Source organism: Rhea pennata, chromosome Z (genome assembly GCF_028389875.1).
Source record: "Rhea pennata isolate bPtePen1 chromosome Z, bPtePen1.pri, whole genome shotgun sequence".
Classification (NCBI taxonomy): domain Eukaryota; kingdom Metazoa; phylum Chordata; class Aves; order Rheiformes; family Rheidae; genus Rhea; species Rhea pennata.
Genome location: NC_084702.1, coordinates 78712874 through 78730457, shown reverse-complemented (window position 1 = coordinate 78730457; position 17584 = coordinate 78712874). Strand labels below are relative to the sequence as shown.

General features: G+C 43.8%; 1 protein-coding gene across 4 annotated transcripts in view; it reads right to left on the bottom strand.

The window, feature by feature from the left end:
- The window catches only part of CTIF (cap binding complex dependent translation initiation factor), a 152630-nt gene that overhangs the window by 122829 nt on the left and 12217 nt on the right, over positions 1–17584 (bottom strand). For 2 of the 4 annotated variants that reach the window (XM_062599917.1, XM_062599919.1), the window contains exons 3-5: positions 9656–9778; positions 4395–4468; positions 3342–3446 (exon numbers count right to left, since the gene is read on the bottom strand). In XM_062599917.1, the coding sequence (XP_062455901.1) occupies positions 3342–3446; positions 4395–4468; positions 9656–9778 (302 nt within the window). The remainder of the gene's footprint in view (positions 1–3341; positions 3447–4394; positions 4469–9655; positions 9779–17584) is intronic. The other 2 variants (XM_062599920.1, XM_062599921.1) reach the window with 1 other exon arrangement.

The window sequence follows — 17584 nt, the reverse complement described above, 5'->3', positions numbered from 1 at the left end:
CGGATGAAAAAAATGGGGAAGAAAAATGTAACTACAAGCATTTCTTTTGAACTGCTTGTCATTTACCAGACTCCCTCAAAGCTCCTGTTCTACTGCTGAGAAAGACGGTAGCAGGCAAGCATAAATTTAAATCACAAACAAGCAAAAAGCAGTACACAACAATCAAATATAAGAATAAATTTTGAAACACAAAAAAAAATGGAGAGAGAAATCAAGCACAACAGACCAAATACACAGCTATCAGGGCAATCAGCAAGCTTTTATTAGGTCAATAAACAAAAAAAACCTCTGATTATATTATGGACCTGCTATGTAGAGAACCTGCTAATGATTCAGAAGAAGGAAAAATCATTTATCTATCTATATACCCTTTTGCATTTATAAAGAATCAGAGCAATCAATTTCTATCTTGAAAGAATGATAAAGTATTTTCAGTCACTTAGTGACAAGATAATGTTAAACAAGATACACTGCACAGCAAATCAGAGACCAGCAGACTGAGTTAACTGGTGTCTAGGAGGCCAAGAACACCCGATCTTGGTGGAATCACAGTAAATGGGAAGATCCAGAAAAATACCATATGCTGAAGCACCAAACTTGAAAATTAGTAAGCTGAATGGAAGAATCTGTAGTTCAACTAGCCAGATTGCAGTCCTTGTGAGACCATGGAGAAGTGATGTGGGACTCGACTGAGAGTAAGAGAGGGATGGAATTTAATTAACGCCCCAATAACTCTGTTGGAAATCAGGTGTGTTCATCATGTGACTTTCCATCATAAATGAAACAGTGACTTTAATGTACAAAGGTTACTGCAAAGACATAATTTATACTGACTGCTGCATGAATGATTAAAAAAATATCTACACTAAGCAACTTTAATGAACTGACTAGCTGACAACCCCCACAAAGTACTTGTCAATTGTCCTCTAATGGAGACGCTTCTACTGCAGTCTTATTGGGCTCACGTAACAGGCCAATGCTACTCAGCATTTTTGTTGGTGGTCTAGGAATAGATATAAAACAACTGCTGATGAAATTCAGTGAACACCGAACACAGAGAATGGATAAAATGAGAACAGGACAATCATTCAGCATTCTTGAGATTGGCGGAATGGACTTCATCAACACAACTGATTTTGAACCAAATCAGGTCAAAACACCTCAGGACAAAGAACAGCAGCTGCATGTACAGAATGAGAATCATATCTTAGGAAAAGACCGTTATGGGAAGGATGGGTCGCACTGGATACTACTCCAGGGTGAACTTCTGAGGCCAGGCTGGTATGGAGGCAGTAAATGGAGAGGCAGTGATGAGGAAGATGAAGGCAGCTTCTGTCTAGAGGCCGCACAGCTGAGACTGACACTACAGCACTGCTGATTGCTTTGGCAGTCGCATTTCTAAAAGGAGGTTGAAAATTTGCAAAGAGTATGGGAAGAAGAAAACTGATACAGTTACACACCCTACCTTATGCATAAGATCAGCCTAAGGAACCATACGATCCCTTTCGCACTTACAGTGTAGAAGACATACTGAACACTGTCTGCTACATCTGTTAAATACCGATGGACATGTCCCTTTACTTTCCATGTTATATCCTCTTCCTTTATTTTGCTTTTAAAATGAACTTTCCCTGTTTTCTATTACATTTTTCATTTCACAGCCAATGTGTTAAAAAAAATATGCTCAAGTAAAAGGGAAAATGTCTAACTAGCAGCCTTTCTGGAGATTCAGTAAGCTCATTCAGCATGAACTCAGCGTGGAAAGCCAAAGAATGTCCAACAAAGCAAACTTTAAAAGAAAAAAAAAATCTTATCTCTGTTTCTTCCATTCTAATTGGGATAACTTATAATTTGTACTAACCACATTGAGAGATGCACTATTTGTGCTGATGGCATATGTTTAACCTAGAAACTTAAAGAATTACTCATGTTGTTCCAAATATTCTTAAAATTGATTTACCTGCAGTATATGTTTAGAGTGCAGAAGAGCCTTACACAGTTATGTGCTTTTTCTTCTTGTTACCTGGCACCAGAATCTTCCGCACAGTTAAGGAGGCAGATGCCAAACCCTGGGGTGGAGAAGGATCACTACTAGGAACGAGTCCAGATAAGTGTATAGCAATTGCCCGCGCTTTGGAAAAAACAACTCACTAACAGATAAATTACTCTGCTATCTGTAGTGATAAAATCCTCTCTCAGAGTGGCAAATCACTTGCAATTTTCTCAGCTCCCCCATTTTATGCCCGTTCTTACTTTTCCTTCCTCCACAGACAAAAATGACTTGGAAAAAAATGGCAAAAAACTTAAAAGATAAAATGTAGCTGTGGAGTAACTACATTCTTTCTTTAGAAGAGATCTTCCAGGAGTTACATCAAGAATGAGTTGAAACCTTGTGACATAACTTGGGATGACAGAACAGGTAACACTACCCAGAAGAACAGTGCTGCCAGTGTGTTAAGCACTAGGATTCAACAAAAAGATGACATTAAAGAGACCTTCTGAACCAAATTAAGATCACCTCTCAACTCGCAGAATCTGCAGAGAAACTCTGACCCCTCTCTATGCAACACAGGTGAAGCATTCAGTATACATGGACACATGAACACCAATGACAGTTCAGTGTACCTCAATTCCAGAATGAGATTGTGAAACCTGGGAAATCCAGAAAAGAATCACCAGGATGATAGAGACTGCAAGGACTGATACACAACACAAAAAGAAACGAGAGTATTCCTATATAGCTTGAACAAGCACCAGCCAAAGAGGAATCTGGCAATAACATAAAAGCCCCTAGAGGTTTTAATCACCAGAGAAAGGAATTGCTTAATGTTTTCACAGCTCTAGGCCTAGGAGATAGTGGTGAAATTCTGGAAGAAGCATTTTGATCTACATAGATCATCTTGATGCTCTGTTCTTTGCTAAAGTCTTGCTAGAAAAAACAACAGAAGCCCCATTGCTTACAAAAGTTTTATCTAGGATTAGCACTAAATCAGGATCTTTTATCCCATATTCAAAGATGTTTGAATCTGTGAAATTTAGCTTGGACCCATCCCAGTCTAAAACTGAACTCCACCAAGCAATACAAAGCAAAAATAGAGTGAACAGTTCTGCTCCTGCCCAGAACAGGGTGACAGAATTAAAAAAAACAGACACTTCAATTCTGATTCAGTATTTCCTAAATCCCACACGTGACCTTGCACCTCTTTTCCAAGTCCTCTATATGAGCCATGCCACCAAGTTAGCATGCCCACTATAAGGGAAAAGTTATACAAGTTATTGGAGAGAATGACCTCACTACCATTTCTGCAGCTGGGATCCCTCCATACACACATAACACTCACCCTTCTCTGTCTATGTGAGGCAGCGGGTGTTTGGAGGTGTTTCGCAGCTTCCTGTGAAATTGGGTGAAGTCTAGTTTTTCAGGTTGTAAGTCCCACGTTGCACCACTAGGAGAGAAAAACAGAGAAAGGAAAGAACGAAAGCACCCTACTAATTAAATAAACCGGGCTGAGGAGCAGATGCACATTTGGGCCTGCAAAAAAGGAAGGTTAGTGCTTCTGCAGACACTGCTCTCTGCTCAAGGATACGACACAGACCTCCAACCTTACACTGTTGTGTTCTGTTTAATTTCTTCATGTTTTTGAAGACGCCAAGCTCTAAACTCATACTTTTAATGGAGACGTATGATGTAGTTATACACCTTGACAGCTACATCTGCTCTTTAAGTCAAGTGGCTTTTGCAACAGATATTAGTCTGGTCCATGAAATGCAGAGGCTCTGTTTGCTTACGGGCTGCCTGCTGCAACATGCCCTTCACCATCTGGGGCCCTGGAGTGAATCCCAGGGGAAATGCAACTCCTGCAGGCTGCATGCACACTCCAGCTATATTTCAGGCATGGTGCAAGGAGATGCACATGACTGGATGGAAAGCATATTTCCCTGATTTGAGCTGTCATTGCTTCAGTGGGGCAGCACACATTTTTCCAGTGCTGTAACAGCAGCTGAAGAGCTCTTCTCGGTAGCTGTGAAGCACAATGCATGAACACGCTGCCAGTTAATGGAAGAACCTCACTCCCTCCCTCCAAAACCAGGAGCTATAGCTCAGAGCTGCTTCAGCCTTGCCTGCCCAAGCTCTCAGACAGCTACAATTAATCATACCTGTAACTTATTCAGGTCTGGATCGCACTCAGCGGACTCTGCTAACACATACGATGCTTGAAGCAGATTGACTGTGCTTAGTGCCACAGGCTACATGGTGAGGAGGAGGAGGAAGAGCAGCAACTTGAGCCTGTGCTGCAGTGCCACCCTGTAGAAGCACCTCCAGGACAACACGAAGGCAAAGGCTAACAGAGGGCACAGCTTGTCTTTTAAAAAAGATCTCTTAAACGGCTTACCTGAAGGAGTCAAAGGTATTGGCTGCCCAGATATCCGTGCCCAGCATGTCAAGGGAGCTCTCTTTGTTGCCATTCTAAAAAGAAGGGGAAAAAGTGGTTACACACACTTCGCGGCCACTGGCCTGACTCCGCTTCTGCACGCTAGCCAGGCTCGCCCTGCAGCAAGACAGGCGAGTGCTACAGCTTTGCGTGTGGGCCTCACCATCCCTATGGGGCTCCAGAGGCTCTCTGGGCTTTCCTGTTTTCACTGTCTGTTTGAGGAGGGAGGTAATACAAACATGCAAGTTTTCTTTAGAACGGTGATCTACACCTCTGCCCGTGAGCCGAAGGTCAGCTCGCCTGGGGCCACAGCAATGTTACAGTGGTTGCACACAGTGATGTGGCAGATAAAAAGAGGCCTCAGGTGCATAACGACAGCAAGATGCTAGGCCACTCTCCTGGCAACCCAGAGTCCCCTCACTCACAAAAACAGGGAGTTATGGAGGCAAGGAGCGGCACACAGTTTCAGTCTTACAGACACACAGCTGTGGACAACATAGAGTAAGCGACAGAGTTTCCACTCCAGCTCAGACACCGTCCTTCTACCCTACCTTCCATAGCCAATATTGGGGAACAAGGCCTACAAGACCCACCACGGCCCAGCTTCACAGCCAGGCAGGTTTGACATCTTGGCCATGAAGACACCCGACCCGAGCAAACCTCAGAGCTGGTTCTCACCTACAAGGATACAGAAGACTAGTGATGCATGCAGCAGAGCTGCCCAAGGAACAAACCTCTGATCCCCTCTAGAGCTTACTGTCATGCTAATTGCTTTTTCAAAGAGCCCTGGTAGCATGACTTCTTGTTGCTCAAACGAAATCTCACTGTGGGATATAGCACTGTGTCAGAACTAACATCACCACGGCTGTAGGCTTTAAGATCATAAGAGTCATTGCTAGAAAGCTGCTAGACAAAACATTCAAAGGATCATGCTGAGCTTGATGAAACATTTTTTATCTCTTCCCCAAAGGCATTAGCCTTTTATATGAAGCATCGAGCTAACTGGAATTAATACTTTGCCTTGTCTCATTGTTTCTGCTTGGCCTGAGATCAGCTCAGAACCTGTGTCCAACCTCCCCACCAAAATACATCTTGCAAGGGCCTTCTGAGGATGGCTTCTGCCTCAAAGGTGAAATCACCCTCTCTGGCAAAGCTGCTTCCACTGTGTGCATGCCACACGCTGTCGACAGCCATAACCATCAGGCAGCAGCACCTCCAGCAGCATCTGACCAACATGCAGTGGATGTGACAGCCCCAGGCTTTACAAGCCAGCATGTGTCATTTCTGCAACATAAACTGCCAGAACATCTTGCACTGCCAGCAAATAGGGAAATCTCAGAGTTTTAAAGAAACGAGGTCAAGTTCGGATCCTTTCCACCCCAAGAAATACACATAGGATTGAGGGGGGGTGTTGGATTGGGTTCAGGCATCTTCAGGCTGGTCCTGACCAGCTCTTGCTGCCCCGCTGGTTGAAGGTCTAAGGCTGTACCCAATTGCAGTGTTAATTTCTGTTTTTCACGTGGATATTCTGGTACACACTAAGAAGATGGTTCCTTCCCTGTAGGAAGGACAACAGCACTACAGCATAATTGGACTGGAATTGTGAGAAGCCTCTAATAAACCTCGAATAAATTTTGTGAGGCACCCGCTTCTTTCAAAACTGACACCTTCCCCTGCTTCTGCTGCTTTGCAGCCCCTTTACAACCAGAAGCTTAACCATAGCCAACCTCACAAAAAACATCCTGCCGCTTCCACCCTTTGTAAGCAGAAGAGAGGCAAAGAGGTTAAGCATACTGGATTTTGCCAGGATCACTCAAGAAATAAGACCTTACTCAGACCTATATGGGATAGGCACATAAATGCCTTAGGAATAAGGAATCACATGATCTTGTTCCAGCTGTCCATAGCTTGGCCTCAGACTCTTACACCTTGTACTACTTCTGCAATTTTTTTTAAACATTTCAGCCCAAATGGTCCCGCCATGGAGAAGCAAGTGTAGGAGAATGAGGCTTATGCATGCTCTACTTTTGGAGGGGCATTTCTCTGTTTACTGACTTTGTAGAGCCTTCACCAGTCCAGGACCACAGAGCAAGATTCTCCGCAAAAGCAATTTTAGGCTGTTTTCAGCCAAGGCACTACTAAAAATAGCAGGTCTGTCTACCTGCACACACAACTCGTTAGCAGTGTGGACCCAAGGAATTACATTTTACTGTCATGAACTGCTATGTTTGTGACGGCTGGTCTCTTTGAAGATCATCTAAGCGAGTATAAGCATTAATCTACTGTACTATTGCCGATGGCTGTTCTGAAAGCTGCTGTTTCTAATGTATAAGGTACATTTACTGAGTTCAGATGTACATAAAAATCACGATACACTTCCATGCTGATAACAGTTATCAGCAAAGATTAGTATGAACAATGTTCCTTAAGTCCATAAACAGCCTAAGAGACTACCAATTTTAAATATTAACTGAGACATGAAAAACGGATCAAAATTTGACCATTTCTTAGTGAAGTCCCAGACCACAATTTGCTTATGAACTGAGCAATGTTCTTCAAAAGAGAAGGATGTGTCTCTCCAGTGCACACTACAGAAAGCTAGATTTCAAAGCTATTCCCAGAACAACAAACAATTTAAGTAACAATGTTCAAAACACAGTTGCAATTTTTAAAATTTTTTCTCCTCCAAGGGGTCTATGGATAATGATTTTAACTGCCTGGGATCTGCAGGTCAACATATCTCTGCACTACTAGAAAGATCTTGTGACTAGTTACAGAAGCAGATTTTTTTTATTTATTTATTTTAGGCGAACCTAAGTAAAATTTCTCTCACTAAGGAGAGAAAATCCTTTTCTAAATACTTGGAGGCCAAGATTTAGGATAATAAGGGAATAGGTTCTTAATGAAACAGGTTGGGTCCTAAACTTTTTGACCAAGTTCAGCTTGGTGCAGGAGCCCACTCATAAACCCTGAAACAAATCATGCAGCAAGTAGCCTCTAATGCCCTTCTTTAAATATATTCAAATCTAGCCTGAAAGCCTTGAGCCCTGACACCTCCTAATCTGCAGCATAAGCAGGGGCAGTACAAGCTGTCTCTCATAATTCCCCAGCATCTCCTCTACCACAGCTCCACGTCTGACCTTTACCACCCAACCACGCAGGTGAGCAGATGCAATTCAGCCCGAGCAGCAATGTAGCGTGCTCTCCCCGCGGAGCCCAGCAAGTCATGGAAACTGCAGCGGTATTCCCTGGGAAGTGGTACCAAATAATCTCTAAGAACCAGATGGAGACCACAGGAGTTCAGAAGATGAGTCTAAGTTTTTAGTTACTGTTGCATTCTCATACCAGAACTGGCCTACAACTCAACTGGTCTCCTAGACCATCCCTGTTACTTCTGAGACGCATTCAAAATATTAGTTTCACTCCATAAGAAAGGTGTCTGGGCCAAATGATAATGCAAGTTGTCATTAAGGTGTGCGTCACTATGGTCATTTCAAGACAAATATCTTCTCAGTCTTAAATGACCAGTCTTATAATATGTTTCTGTCCTAGTTCAAAGGGCAGCACCTGCTCTTTGGGGCAGCACCTCTATACCAGGTAGAGGCTACTAACGAGAAAGCTCTCAGTATGGTATTGAGACTTAATAATAATACTTACAAAGAAGCCTGTTCTCAAGTCCAGAGGGAAAAATTATACATACATATTTAAGAAAAGGAGTTTCTTGTCAGTTCCCCCAGGTCTGTAATTAAAATCAGTTTTAACTTGCAGTTCTCAATGATCCAAACCCACAGATTTAGATAATAATTTTCATCGAAAAGGGGTTGGGACTGTTGAAAGTTAATTAAGCCACTAGGAATGATGATTGAGAGACATGGTGATGAGAATGTCACAAACACTCCGAAAGATCAGAGATCCAGTAAAACAGATCCTGCACACACAGTGCTTTAAATGCATTTTCATAACCTCAGCCCTCCAGATTCTGTGAGTACACATCCAGGTGAATAAAATCTACATTTACCTTTGCTTAGCCACTGTGATTGCACAAACAAACACAGGGATAGACGACCACGGCATCAGCACGTGGACTCGGTACTTACGCATGCAGCTTCAGCAGATTCCCCACATAGAGTAGACATTCACATGCACGCAGCAGCTTTTCAAAACCCCAGCTCAATGTAACATCACTTTCTCTTACCATTCCTCATTACCACTCCCTAGCAAGTCATGGCAAATGCAAAATCATGCTTTTCATTGCACGACTGCTGCCGCATGTCTAATCACCGAGCTTAACGTTAATATAAAACAACACCAAGGGGTCAGCTGAGTCTTAGCGTTGCCCATGGTGTAAAGGCAGGGATTACCCTGTGGGCTGTGTTATTTTTTCAGCACATGTAAACTCTACATTTGCCAAGACTCCCCCACCTAACCTTCTTTGCAACTGCCTATGACCCCTGGCTGCACTTTGCTGGAAAATAGAAAAGAGTGCACACAGGTCGAGCTGCCTGAACAGGCTCTGATTTAAGGGGTGCGGGTATATTTGTTGAAAAATGCTAATTTATCAAAAATGAAAGTTTCCATGAGAAAAATTCAGCAGTTTCGGCAGGGGACAAGGAAGAGGACCCCAGTCTGAGTTCAAGCACTGAGCTGACCTCAAAACAGCTCAAAAGCCAATTCTTAAATTCTCTTTTCCAGGGCAGGAAAGCAACTCCTTGCCTAGTCCCACCCACAGCTCCCACGGAAAGCAGCCAGCTTCAAAGGCACCGTTCAAAACCGCGTCTGTGGCATCCACTCTTCTTAGCTAGCCCCGTATATCGGCTTCTAAGAAGGCTTGCCAAAAAAAATTAAAGACATCTCTTATTTTTCCCAAATTAAAGTACTCTGAGATTTCAAGGGGGAAAAAAAAACAACAACAAAAAAGAAATTTCCTTTGAACTAAGCTAACTGGCTAGGGACTTCTGTCCCAGTACTGAAGCACTCGACACACCTAAGCAGACTTGCGCACCGCTGCTAGCCGCGTTCCTTAGTAGCCAAGTCACGGACGATGCACGAATCCCGTAGCCCTCCTAGGCGCAGCTCATAGTTCACACGCACTCACGCCCGACACGTAGACACAGTCGCACACAAGTCACGCTCTTCAGAGGACACCTCCGATGAACAGCAAGCAAAGGACACAACTCCAGCACGCTTCGGCCAGCTCGCCCCACCGTCACTACCAGATATACCTTGGTCGAGCGACTGAACTGGCTGCTTCTCCCGCGGCTGCCAGACCTGGAGCCAGACCCACGCCTGGAGCCCGAGCTAGGCCGGGATCCTGAACTGCCACTGCTGCTGCGATCCCACTCTTCCTGGAAACGACAAACAGCTCGCTTTAGTGACGCGCACGCAGCCCCGGCCCCGTGCCAGCCACCGGCCCCGCGGGCCGGGAGAGCTGCGGCCCCCGCGCGCGAGCGCCGGCAGAGCCCGGCCGGAGCCGCCTGGCCCGATGGGGATGGTTTTTGCTTTGCTGTCTTGGAGTCCTTCAACACCTTGAGGTCAAATTTTCTCGTAGCTCCTGACCTCCAAGGGATGACGTTGTGGGAAGTTTAAGAGAGGACAACATTTGACTTTGGGGTTTCCCATCTATAAGGGGGAAAAAAATACTTACCTTCTTTATGTTCATAAGGATTAATTCTGCACATTCAACAACTCCACATCTTCAAAAACTGCTTATATCCTTAATATCCTCCCCAAAACCTAAATCAGCTCCTCAGTCAGCTTCTCTCTCTGCTGAGACCACAGCTGGACTTCAGTTCTTCATATACCTGAATATATTTAGATTTCACCAGCCAAACGCATTAAACGAGCAACTATTTTAGTCCATCAAAGAGTGGTCCCTCACGTCCTGCCTTTCTTTTCGTAGCACATGTTATCCGGTCAGAGAACTGGCAGATTTCTTGTTCAGTCAGCAGCCCACGGGGCAAGAGGAGTCATCAGGAAACCAGAATTACTGATTCCGCCAGCCATATTTATCCAAACCACCCACACCGTGGCCAGGAAGGAAGGTGGGTTTTACTAGGTTAAGTGCTTCAAAAGTTTTGCTCAGAGGCTCAGGATAGAGCTTTGAAGTGACCCAAGATGATTTCAGAAAACAGAAACAGCAAAGCACAAAAATTTAACGCTGTCATGTGTTCTGAAAACTTGGAAAATAAAAAGGCGAGCATGTGGTTAAGGACTGATGTAAGAACTGACCACGATTATACGTACGCAAAGCTTGAGCTTCACAGCTTATTCTAACCTGACTTTTCTAGGTCCTGCCTGGAGATTGCATCAATTTTTATCTACTTAATTAAGCAGCACTTTGCTTAAGTGAGACCACGAGTGCATCTTCCCTGTTGTCTGCACAGCAAGTGTAGTGCAGTAACGACAGACACCAGATGACTCTGAGCTACCTAAGGCCACATTACATAGTGGTCCAGGCAAGATAGCATGGACCACACTTAACACAAGTATTTACTCAGCGCCAGGCCCTGGAGGCAAAATATATCAGTACTAAGTTCTCCATGCTCAAGACTAGCAAGCCTCATGCAAACTCATGCATTCTGTGACTGCCAAAGCCCCAAATCAGCACTGACTGAAGGTGGAGGAGGAGGTTAAGTTGTTTCAAAGCTGTGCGCAGATGCAAAATAAGGGGTTGTGGCTATTCCCAAGAGGTATTACACCAATGGCTCTTCTTCCCTCCTTATTACGGTGCAAACCAAATCTCCCAAAGGTCAAAAGATAGCAAGTGACACAAGGTTAAGGACATATTAAACTGATGTGGAAGAAAAATTGGACTGGTGCCAATTGTGAGACACAGGAAGGTGGCAGCTTGCAACGCCCTGGGGAACAGCATGCCTTGCAGGCATCCTGAGAAGCGATAACAATTCCATTTGATGTGGGGAAGACACAAGCACATGCCATACACTGTAAAGGGGAGAAATGACTCTTCATCACCTAGCTGTTAAAAAGATCAATGATGAATTTACTGTATCCTTAACACTAAGGCCACAGAAAAGAGCATCTTGTCCATATATGTCAGTGACGGGTAGGTGCAATACATGGGCTACAGAGCTAGTCTGGGAGCCCAAATCACCTCTAAGAAGTTAGACTCCAGTGTACCTGGACTTGTACTTCTGACACTTCTGAGATAACGTTTGGGGATATATCTAGAAAGTCAGGAAGAACATGGAGAATTTCTTGAAGTATTTAGGGGAAAAGAACATTCATCTTTAAAATATGTTTCTGCTCCAAATGCCCCTTACATTTAAAAGAAATATTAAAATTTGAAGGAAAAAAAATCCCACCATCTTAATGGCAGATGCCTTGAAGAGCAATCTGAAAAACAGTCAATCAAGGCTGTAACATCCCTCAGGGGGCACCACGAAGACAGACCAGTCAAGTTACATGCTGAATTTGAGACTCACACCTTGAGTTTCTTCTCCATGCTTCTCAGGCATCACAGATGGCTGAGTTTGGAAGGGACCTCTGGAGCTCATCTAGTCCAATCTCCCAGCTCAAGCAGGGTCACCTACAGCATGTTGCCAAGTCTTATAAACATGGCAGCTCCTAGGGGTTTCAAACAGATTTGGTTATACTTACTACCATGACTTTTGCTCACAGTGGCCTACAGACCACGATGGAGATTCCGGGAGATGATGCAGGAGACCCTTGCCAGGCTAAATCCCTTCACCTCGAATCACACTACCTGGGCTGCAACTTAGCGCATACCTGCACAAATGCCAGAGATGCGGCTGGCCAAAACCACACCGTGAGAAAGGGGAGGGGATTAGTTCCACCGTACGGCAACAGCTGAACTCACGGAGACAAGACAGCGCAAACATCATAAACCAGTGAGATAGAAATCATCGGTATTGTTTTTACTAAATCTGTTTGTCTTCTGGCTCTAATTTATGGCCTGTGGCCCTTTTCATTATTTTATTCTTTATCTTTTGTTCTCTATCCTTTTTATTCTTTATCTTTTGTTCTCTATCCTTTTCACTCTCTCCTAATATATTATGTTTTCCAAAATTCCTTTAAAATAGTAATTAATTTAAAAAAAAAACCCTCCACCAGCATGACTACTACCAACCCTCCCCCCCCCCCAAAAAAATCTACTACCACCAAAAATACAAAAAAGCCTCAAAGAAACCCTGTATCAGTCAGTAGCTGGGCTTAACAATAATCACAGGTTCCACAATGATTAGATGAAATGCTCTACCAACACCTCCAGCCAACAGCAAGATTACCTACAAATCTCCCACATTATTTTTGTTAAATTAAGCCAGCAAAGTGAAGGAACAGATCTGATTCATCTGCAGCCCTGAAAGTGGCCAAAGAAATGGCTGCAATGGCAGAGAGTTCTCTGTTCCTTGTCCTTGCCTCACAACCCATTCCCCCCATACCTCAGTCCCACCATTCTCTGTTTATGTGTCTCAAAAAAAGATCAAGAGTCTTCCAGTCTCATCTCCTACCTGGGCTCCAGCTACCTTTCTAAATTTACCCTCTCCGCCAGGGGGGACCTCTAAGCCACACACTGGGCCTCAGAGGGGAACGTGGCCCCTCAAAAAAGCAATGGCAAACAGCTTCTGTCATCTATGCAAATCCTTCCGGGCAACTCTGCAACCCCTCGGGAATCGCAAGGCTTGTGCAATTTAATGCTGCCAACCACCCTTCTTTAGAAACTAGTTGTCAAATCTAACATTTGCATTTTAATTAACAATAATAATATGTTTCACTTACAGCGCAATTTTCATCTTCACAGCTCTTTGCAGCATGAGCTAATTAAGCCTCTTTCCTTTCCCAGCCCAAGAGTTAATTCTTTCTGCTGCTTCAGCACAGGTTTGAAAATCCCATTCATAGAAAAAGGAGATAATTTCCCCAGATGTTCAGAAATGGAAACTCAGTGACTGGCTACATGGTTGCCCTGACTGAAGGCAAGCACAAAGTCAGCTGCACTAGGAGAAGTGTAGGCACAAGTACAGCAGTGCCACCGGCCTCAAACAGCCTGGAGACAACACTCAACTCCTAGTCATGCTCAACCACATGCAAAAATCCCTGCAATTTAATATCCAACTTGAGAAAGGCCAGAGTAAAAGGAAAGAGAGAGGAAAGATAGAGGACTTCTCAGGACACAAGAACCTCATGCTCTGGCTCTTAGATAGCTCCTACCACTAACGACTAATCATCACAGCGCAAGGAGCTCTCCAAAAAAGCAGTGGTGAGTCCTCCAAAGGGCTCTAGCTGTCCTGCCCACAGAGCAACGACAGAAGCCTTCACGCTCCCTTGGATGCCCAGAAGTTGTACAGAAACAATTGCCAAGCCTTGAGCCTTCATCCCACTGAGAACTGAACAAAGTAGCTATCATGTAAACAGTCCTTTTCAAGGATTCTCCACAGCAGAAACTTTCACGTGCCGACCTCCCACAGCAGCTAGGCCTTCCAGTTACACCAAATTTTGGCACCAAACACCAAGTATTTCTTTCAACAACTCCCTGCTCTTCTAGATCTATTCAAAAATAGCTGTTCTTCAATTTTTTCACCAGAGATAACAAATAACTGAGGAGGCATCTTTCAAGAAAAAAAAAGTAAGATTTACCCAAAACATTTTATTAGGAACAAACTCTCAGCTTCTTTATTTTCAATGCATTACATAAAACAATAAAAAACCTTAAAGTAAACTCACCCACTATAAAAATTTCATGCAGAAGAACCAATCACATACAAAAGAACAAGCAGTTAAGCAAACAATGCTGAAAAAACAATTCAATTTTCTAAGGATTTACAGCTCAAGGTTGAGTGCTTCTTGATGCCTTGACATCTAATAAAGGTGCACGCACGGCATCTCTCATACAGGCACATCTGGATGCTAGGCAAATTCAGCATAAGGCACGAGGACATTTTTCATATTTACCTCCTTCCTCCCTCTACTTTTTCTCAGAGAAATGCTAATGTAGTCTCTCTTCCCCATTCTGCCAGCATTTACAAAAAAAACTGTGAGGGTTTTGTAAGCCAGAGCTGCTTATCAGCAGCTGGAGCCCACCCTATCACCTCCCACACCGTGGGGTTTAGATGGAAGTCTTTGAGGAAGGGAAGGTGGCTAACTCACACTTCTGTGTCTCCGTGTGAGCTATAAAATTCCTCAGACCAATTAGTTCAAATGGGAAAAGGTGGCAAGTTTTTGACAAACAAAGGTGACTCCACATCCCTGAAATCACGCTCACTTTTCCCAAATATATTACTGGCTAACTAAAGATAGAGCCTTAAGCTATCAACCGTCTCATGTCTATGTCCATAGATCCACACTATCGCAGCCATGCTCCCTGTGTTGCAAAGAAAACCTCCTCTTAGCCCTCTTCGTTTTGGTTCAGTCTCTGCTACAATTGGTTTTAAGGTTACGTTACTCCACCAGTCCTCTCATCCAGCCACCCGTTCCAGAAAGCAATTTAGAAACTACAGCTACAGTGGACATGCAGCTGCCTGCAACTTGAAGCAGTAAACCGTGTACAAATTACATTAGCCCAGCATTTTGTAGTCTAACCTAGAAATCAGGTGGAGGCTGAGTAAAGATGTTCATTTTGCCCTAAAAGCCCTAACTGCTCCGTTTACTGTCTGCCTGCATAACTCCTCTCATTAAATAATTCAATGTTGTTACTGCTCAGACCGCCCCACGAAACACCGAGTTTGCATGGGGAGGGGAATCAAAAGGCAGGGTATTTTTAAGGAGAACTCTATAGTTTGGAAATACGTGGTTTTCAGGCATCACATTCATGAGCACAAACTGCAAGATACATTTTATTTCTGCCCCTCTTGGCCAACAGGTAGATGAATAAAGCAAAAGCTTATTCCAGTGATGGGAAAGGCCTTGCTAACGATAGTTTCTGGTGCTAGTTTGACATAGCCACGCTGCTGTTAGTGTCAGCCTTTGCGTATCTTTCTGTAGCTATCTTATACAGGGCCAAATTGTGCCTTTGAGAGAGACAGCACAGATGGCATGAACAAGTGTTCTGGCTTCCACAGAGTTGCTGTTTGTGGGCAAGTCACTTCACTTTACAAGGATTCGCTTTTTTCCACTGTAAGGCAGGACTAGACCAACCTATATTCAATGTCAAATCCTCAAGGCATCTCCTTGACTTTCGTTTTCTTTTTCTTTCACATAGGAAAAGGAGGCAACTGCACCATCTGTCAGCACCTGCTTGTTCCAACAACTCCTAAACTTGGTGGTCAATTTTGACCAAATCTGGTGGAAAAGCAGAAGTCTCAGAGGCTGAATCGATACTAGAAAAATCACACTTGGTGCTCAGAGGCCAACTGACAGAGAACAACTATCTGCAATACCAGTCTCTTATCCTCTGAAACAAGGTGACAACATGCAATTGGCTGTATCCAAACTGGCCACCGGACATGGTCCTGGTCTGGGAGAGCTTTTTGGAAAACGGCTATTTGTCTTGGGCTAACAGTATGACAGAGACCAATCTAACAATTTAATGGCACAAATGATCATCTTCCAGTGCCTGAGAACATTCCTTGCCACTGCTCAACCTAGTATTTAATCTAAAATAAAGGTAGGCAGAAATATGTGAGCCCTGCCTGGTTTCTGATAGTATTTGGCTGGTTGATGATGGAGACCCGGACAGTGACCCCCACTGAGGGACACACAGCACAAGGAGCTCCACCGCCTCAGTAGGCACAGAAGAACCAGAAATAGGGCTAGCACAGAGAAGGAGAACCTCAAACTGCTCCGGGGATTATATGCTACTTTTTGTTGAGCAAACAAATAATTGCACTTCAGCTCCAAACCCAAGGATGGTCAATTTAAATCAGGTGGAAGCTGTTTAACCCGCATGGGGAAATGAATTAAATGATAAGTATGGAGATACTGTCAGCCTCTTTACAGAGCCCACCCATTCTATAAAACTGATCTCAAAAGCCACAGATTTGGGGCATTACTCTGCCCACTGATGTCAGCAGATTTAAGTCAGTAAGCAGAAGACTTCGCTGCAAACCAGAGTTTATGTTATGGTGCTGCTGGTAACAGAAGTCTCAGCCTGACTTCAGCTGCTCAGTGTAGCACTACATGAGGCAGAGATCCTGTCAGTCTCTGTAGTATCCCTTACAGAAAATTTCCTCACATTTGACCCAAGGCAGTCAACCAGCACTGCTGTCTGATGAAGATTACTGTGCGGTATGATCAAATAAAGATTGCAAGAGAAACCTATCATTTGTCATCTCTCTCACTTATCATGTTAGAGCCTAGAATATTAGGAAAATGATATTGTTAAATATTACTATATTACAGTATTCAATTATACTGTCTATAATATATAATATTAAAGCACTGTAAAGTATAAAAGAGTACTGTACAGAGCACTGCAATGATAGGACTTTGTTACCTGGAGGATGATATCCGAAGCACGGCTGCTTGCTCTGTGGTAGCTACCCAGATTTTATTGCTGAGACATTTCATTGTGGGCCACAGAAAATCTGAACAGCAATCTGTAGTATCAACCTTCCCTCCCCAGAACGCACCAACTTTCTTCTGTGATGTGAGAAATATGAATTGATCCTGACTTGGTTTTTTTGCACTTCCTGTAGAGGTAAGTTTCGCTGCACATTGAAACCTGCTGCTCCCCAGCAGAGATAGCCTTCACACATCACCCCACTCCAAAGATGCTTCAGGACAACCTGGACAACGGTCACACTAATGCCTCTGCTTCAGCAACGTATCAACCTTTTCGTAGCGTTGAAAGCCAAGTGCTGATGACCAGAGAAGGGTTTTGAAGCTCAGGTGAGGCACATAAGCGAGAGGACCTGAAAGTCATAATTGGATCTGCTCTTATTGCACCCCACCCAAAGATGACTCCCCCAGGTTATGGGGGATCCCAGATACAGGCAGGCCAGATGTTCTCTGCCTACAGTCCAAGCTCACACAGTGGGAAACATCTCCCATGAGGGAGCCTTTTTACACATCAACACAGAACTACACTTCCTTGAGTGATGGAGACATTGTGGATAAGGTTTTATGCAAGGTTAATTTTGATTTTGTGGAGATGTGGAAACTTCTCATATTTGCATTATCAGCCAGGCTTGGGTGTATATTCAGATATCCCTGCAAAGCATTCAAGGGCTCTGTCCAGG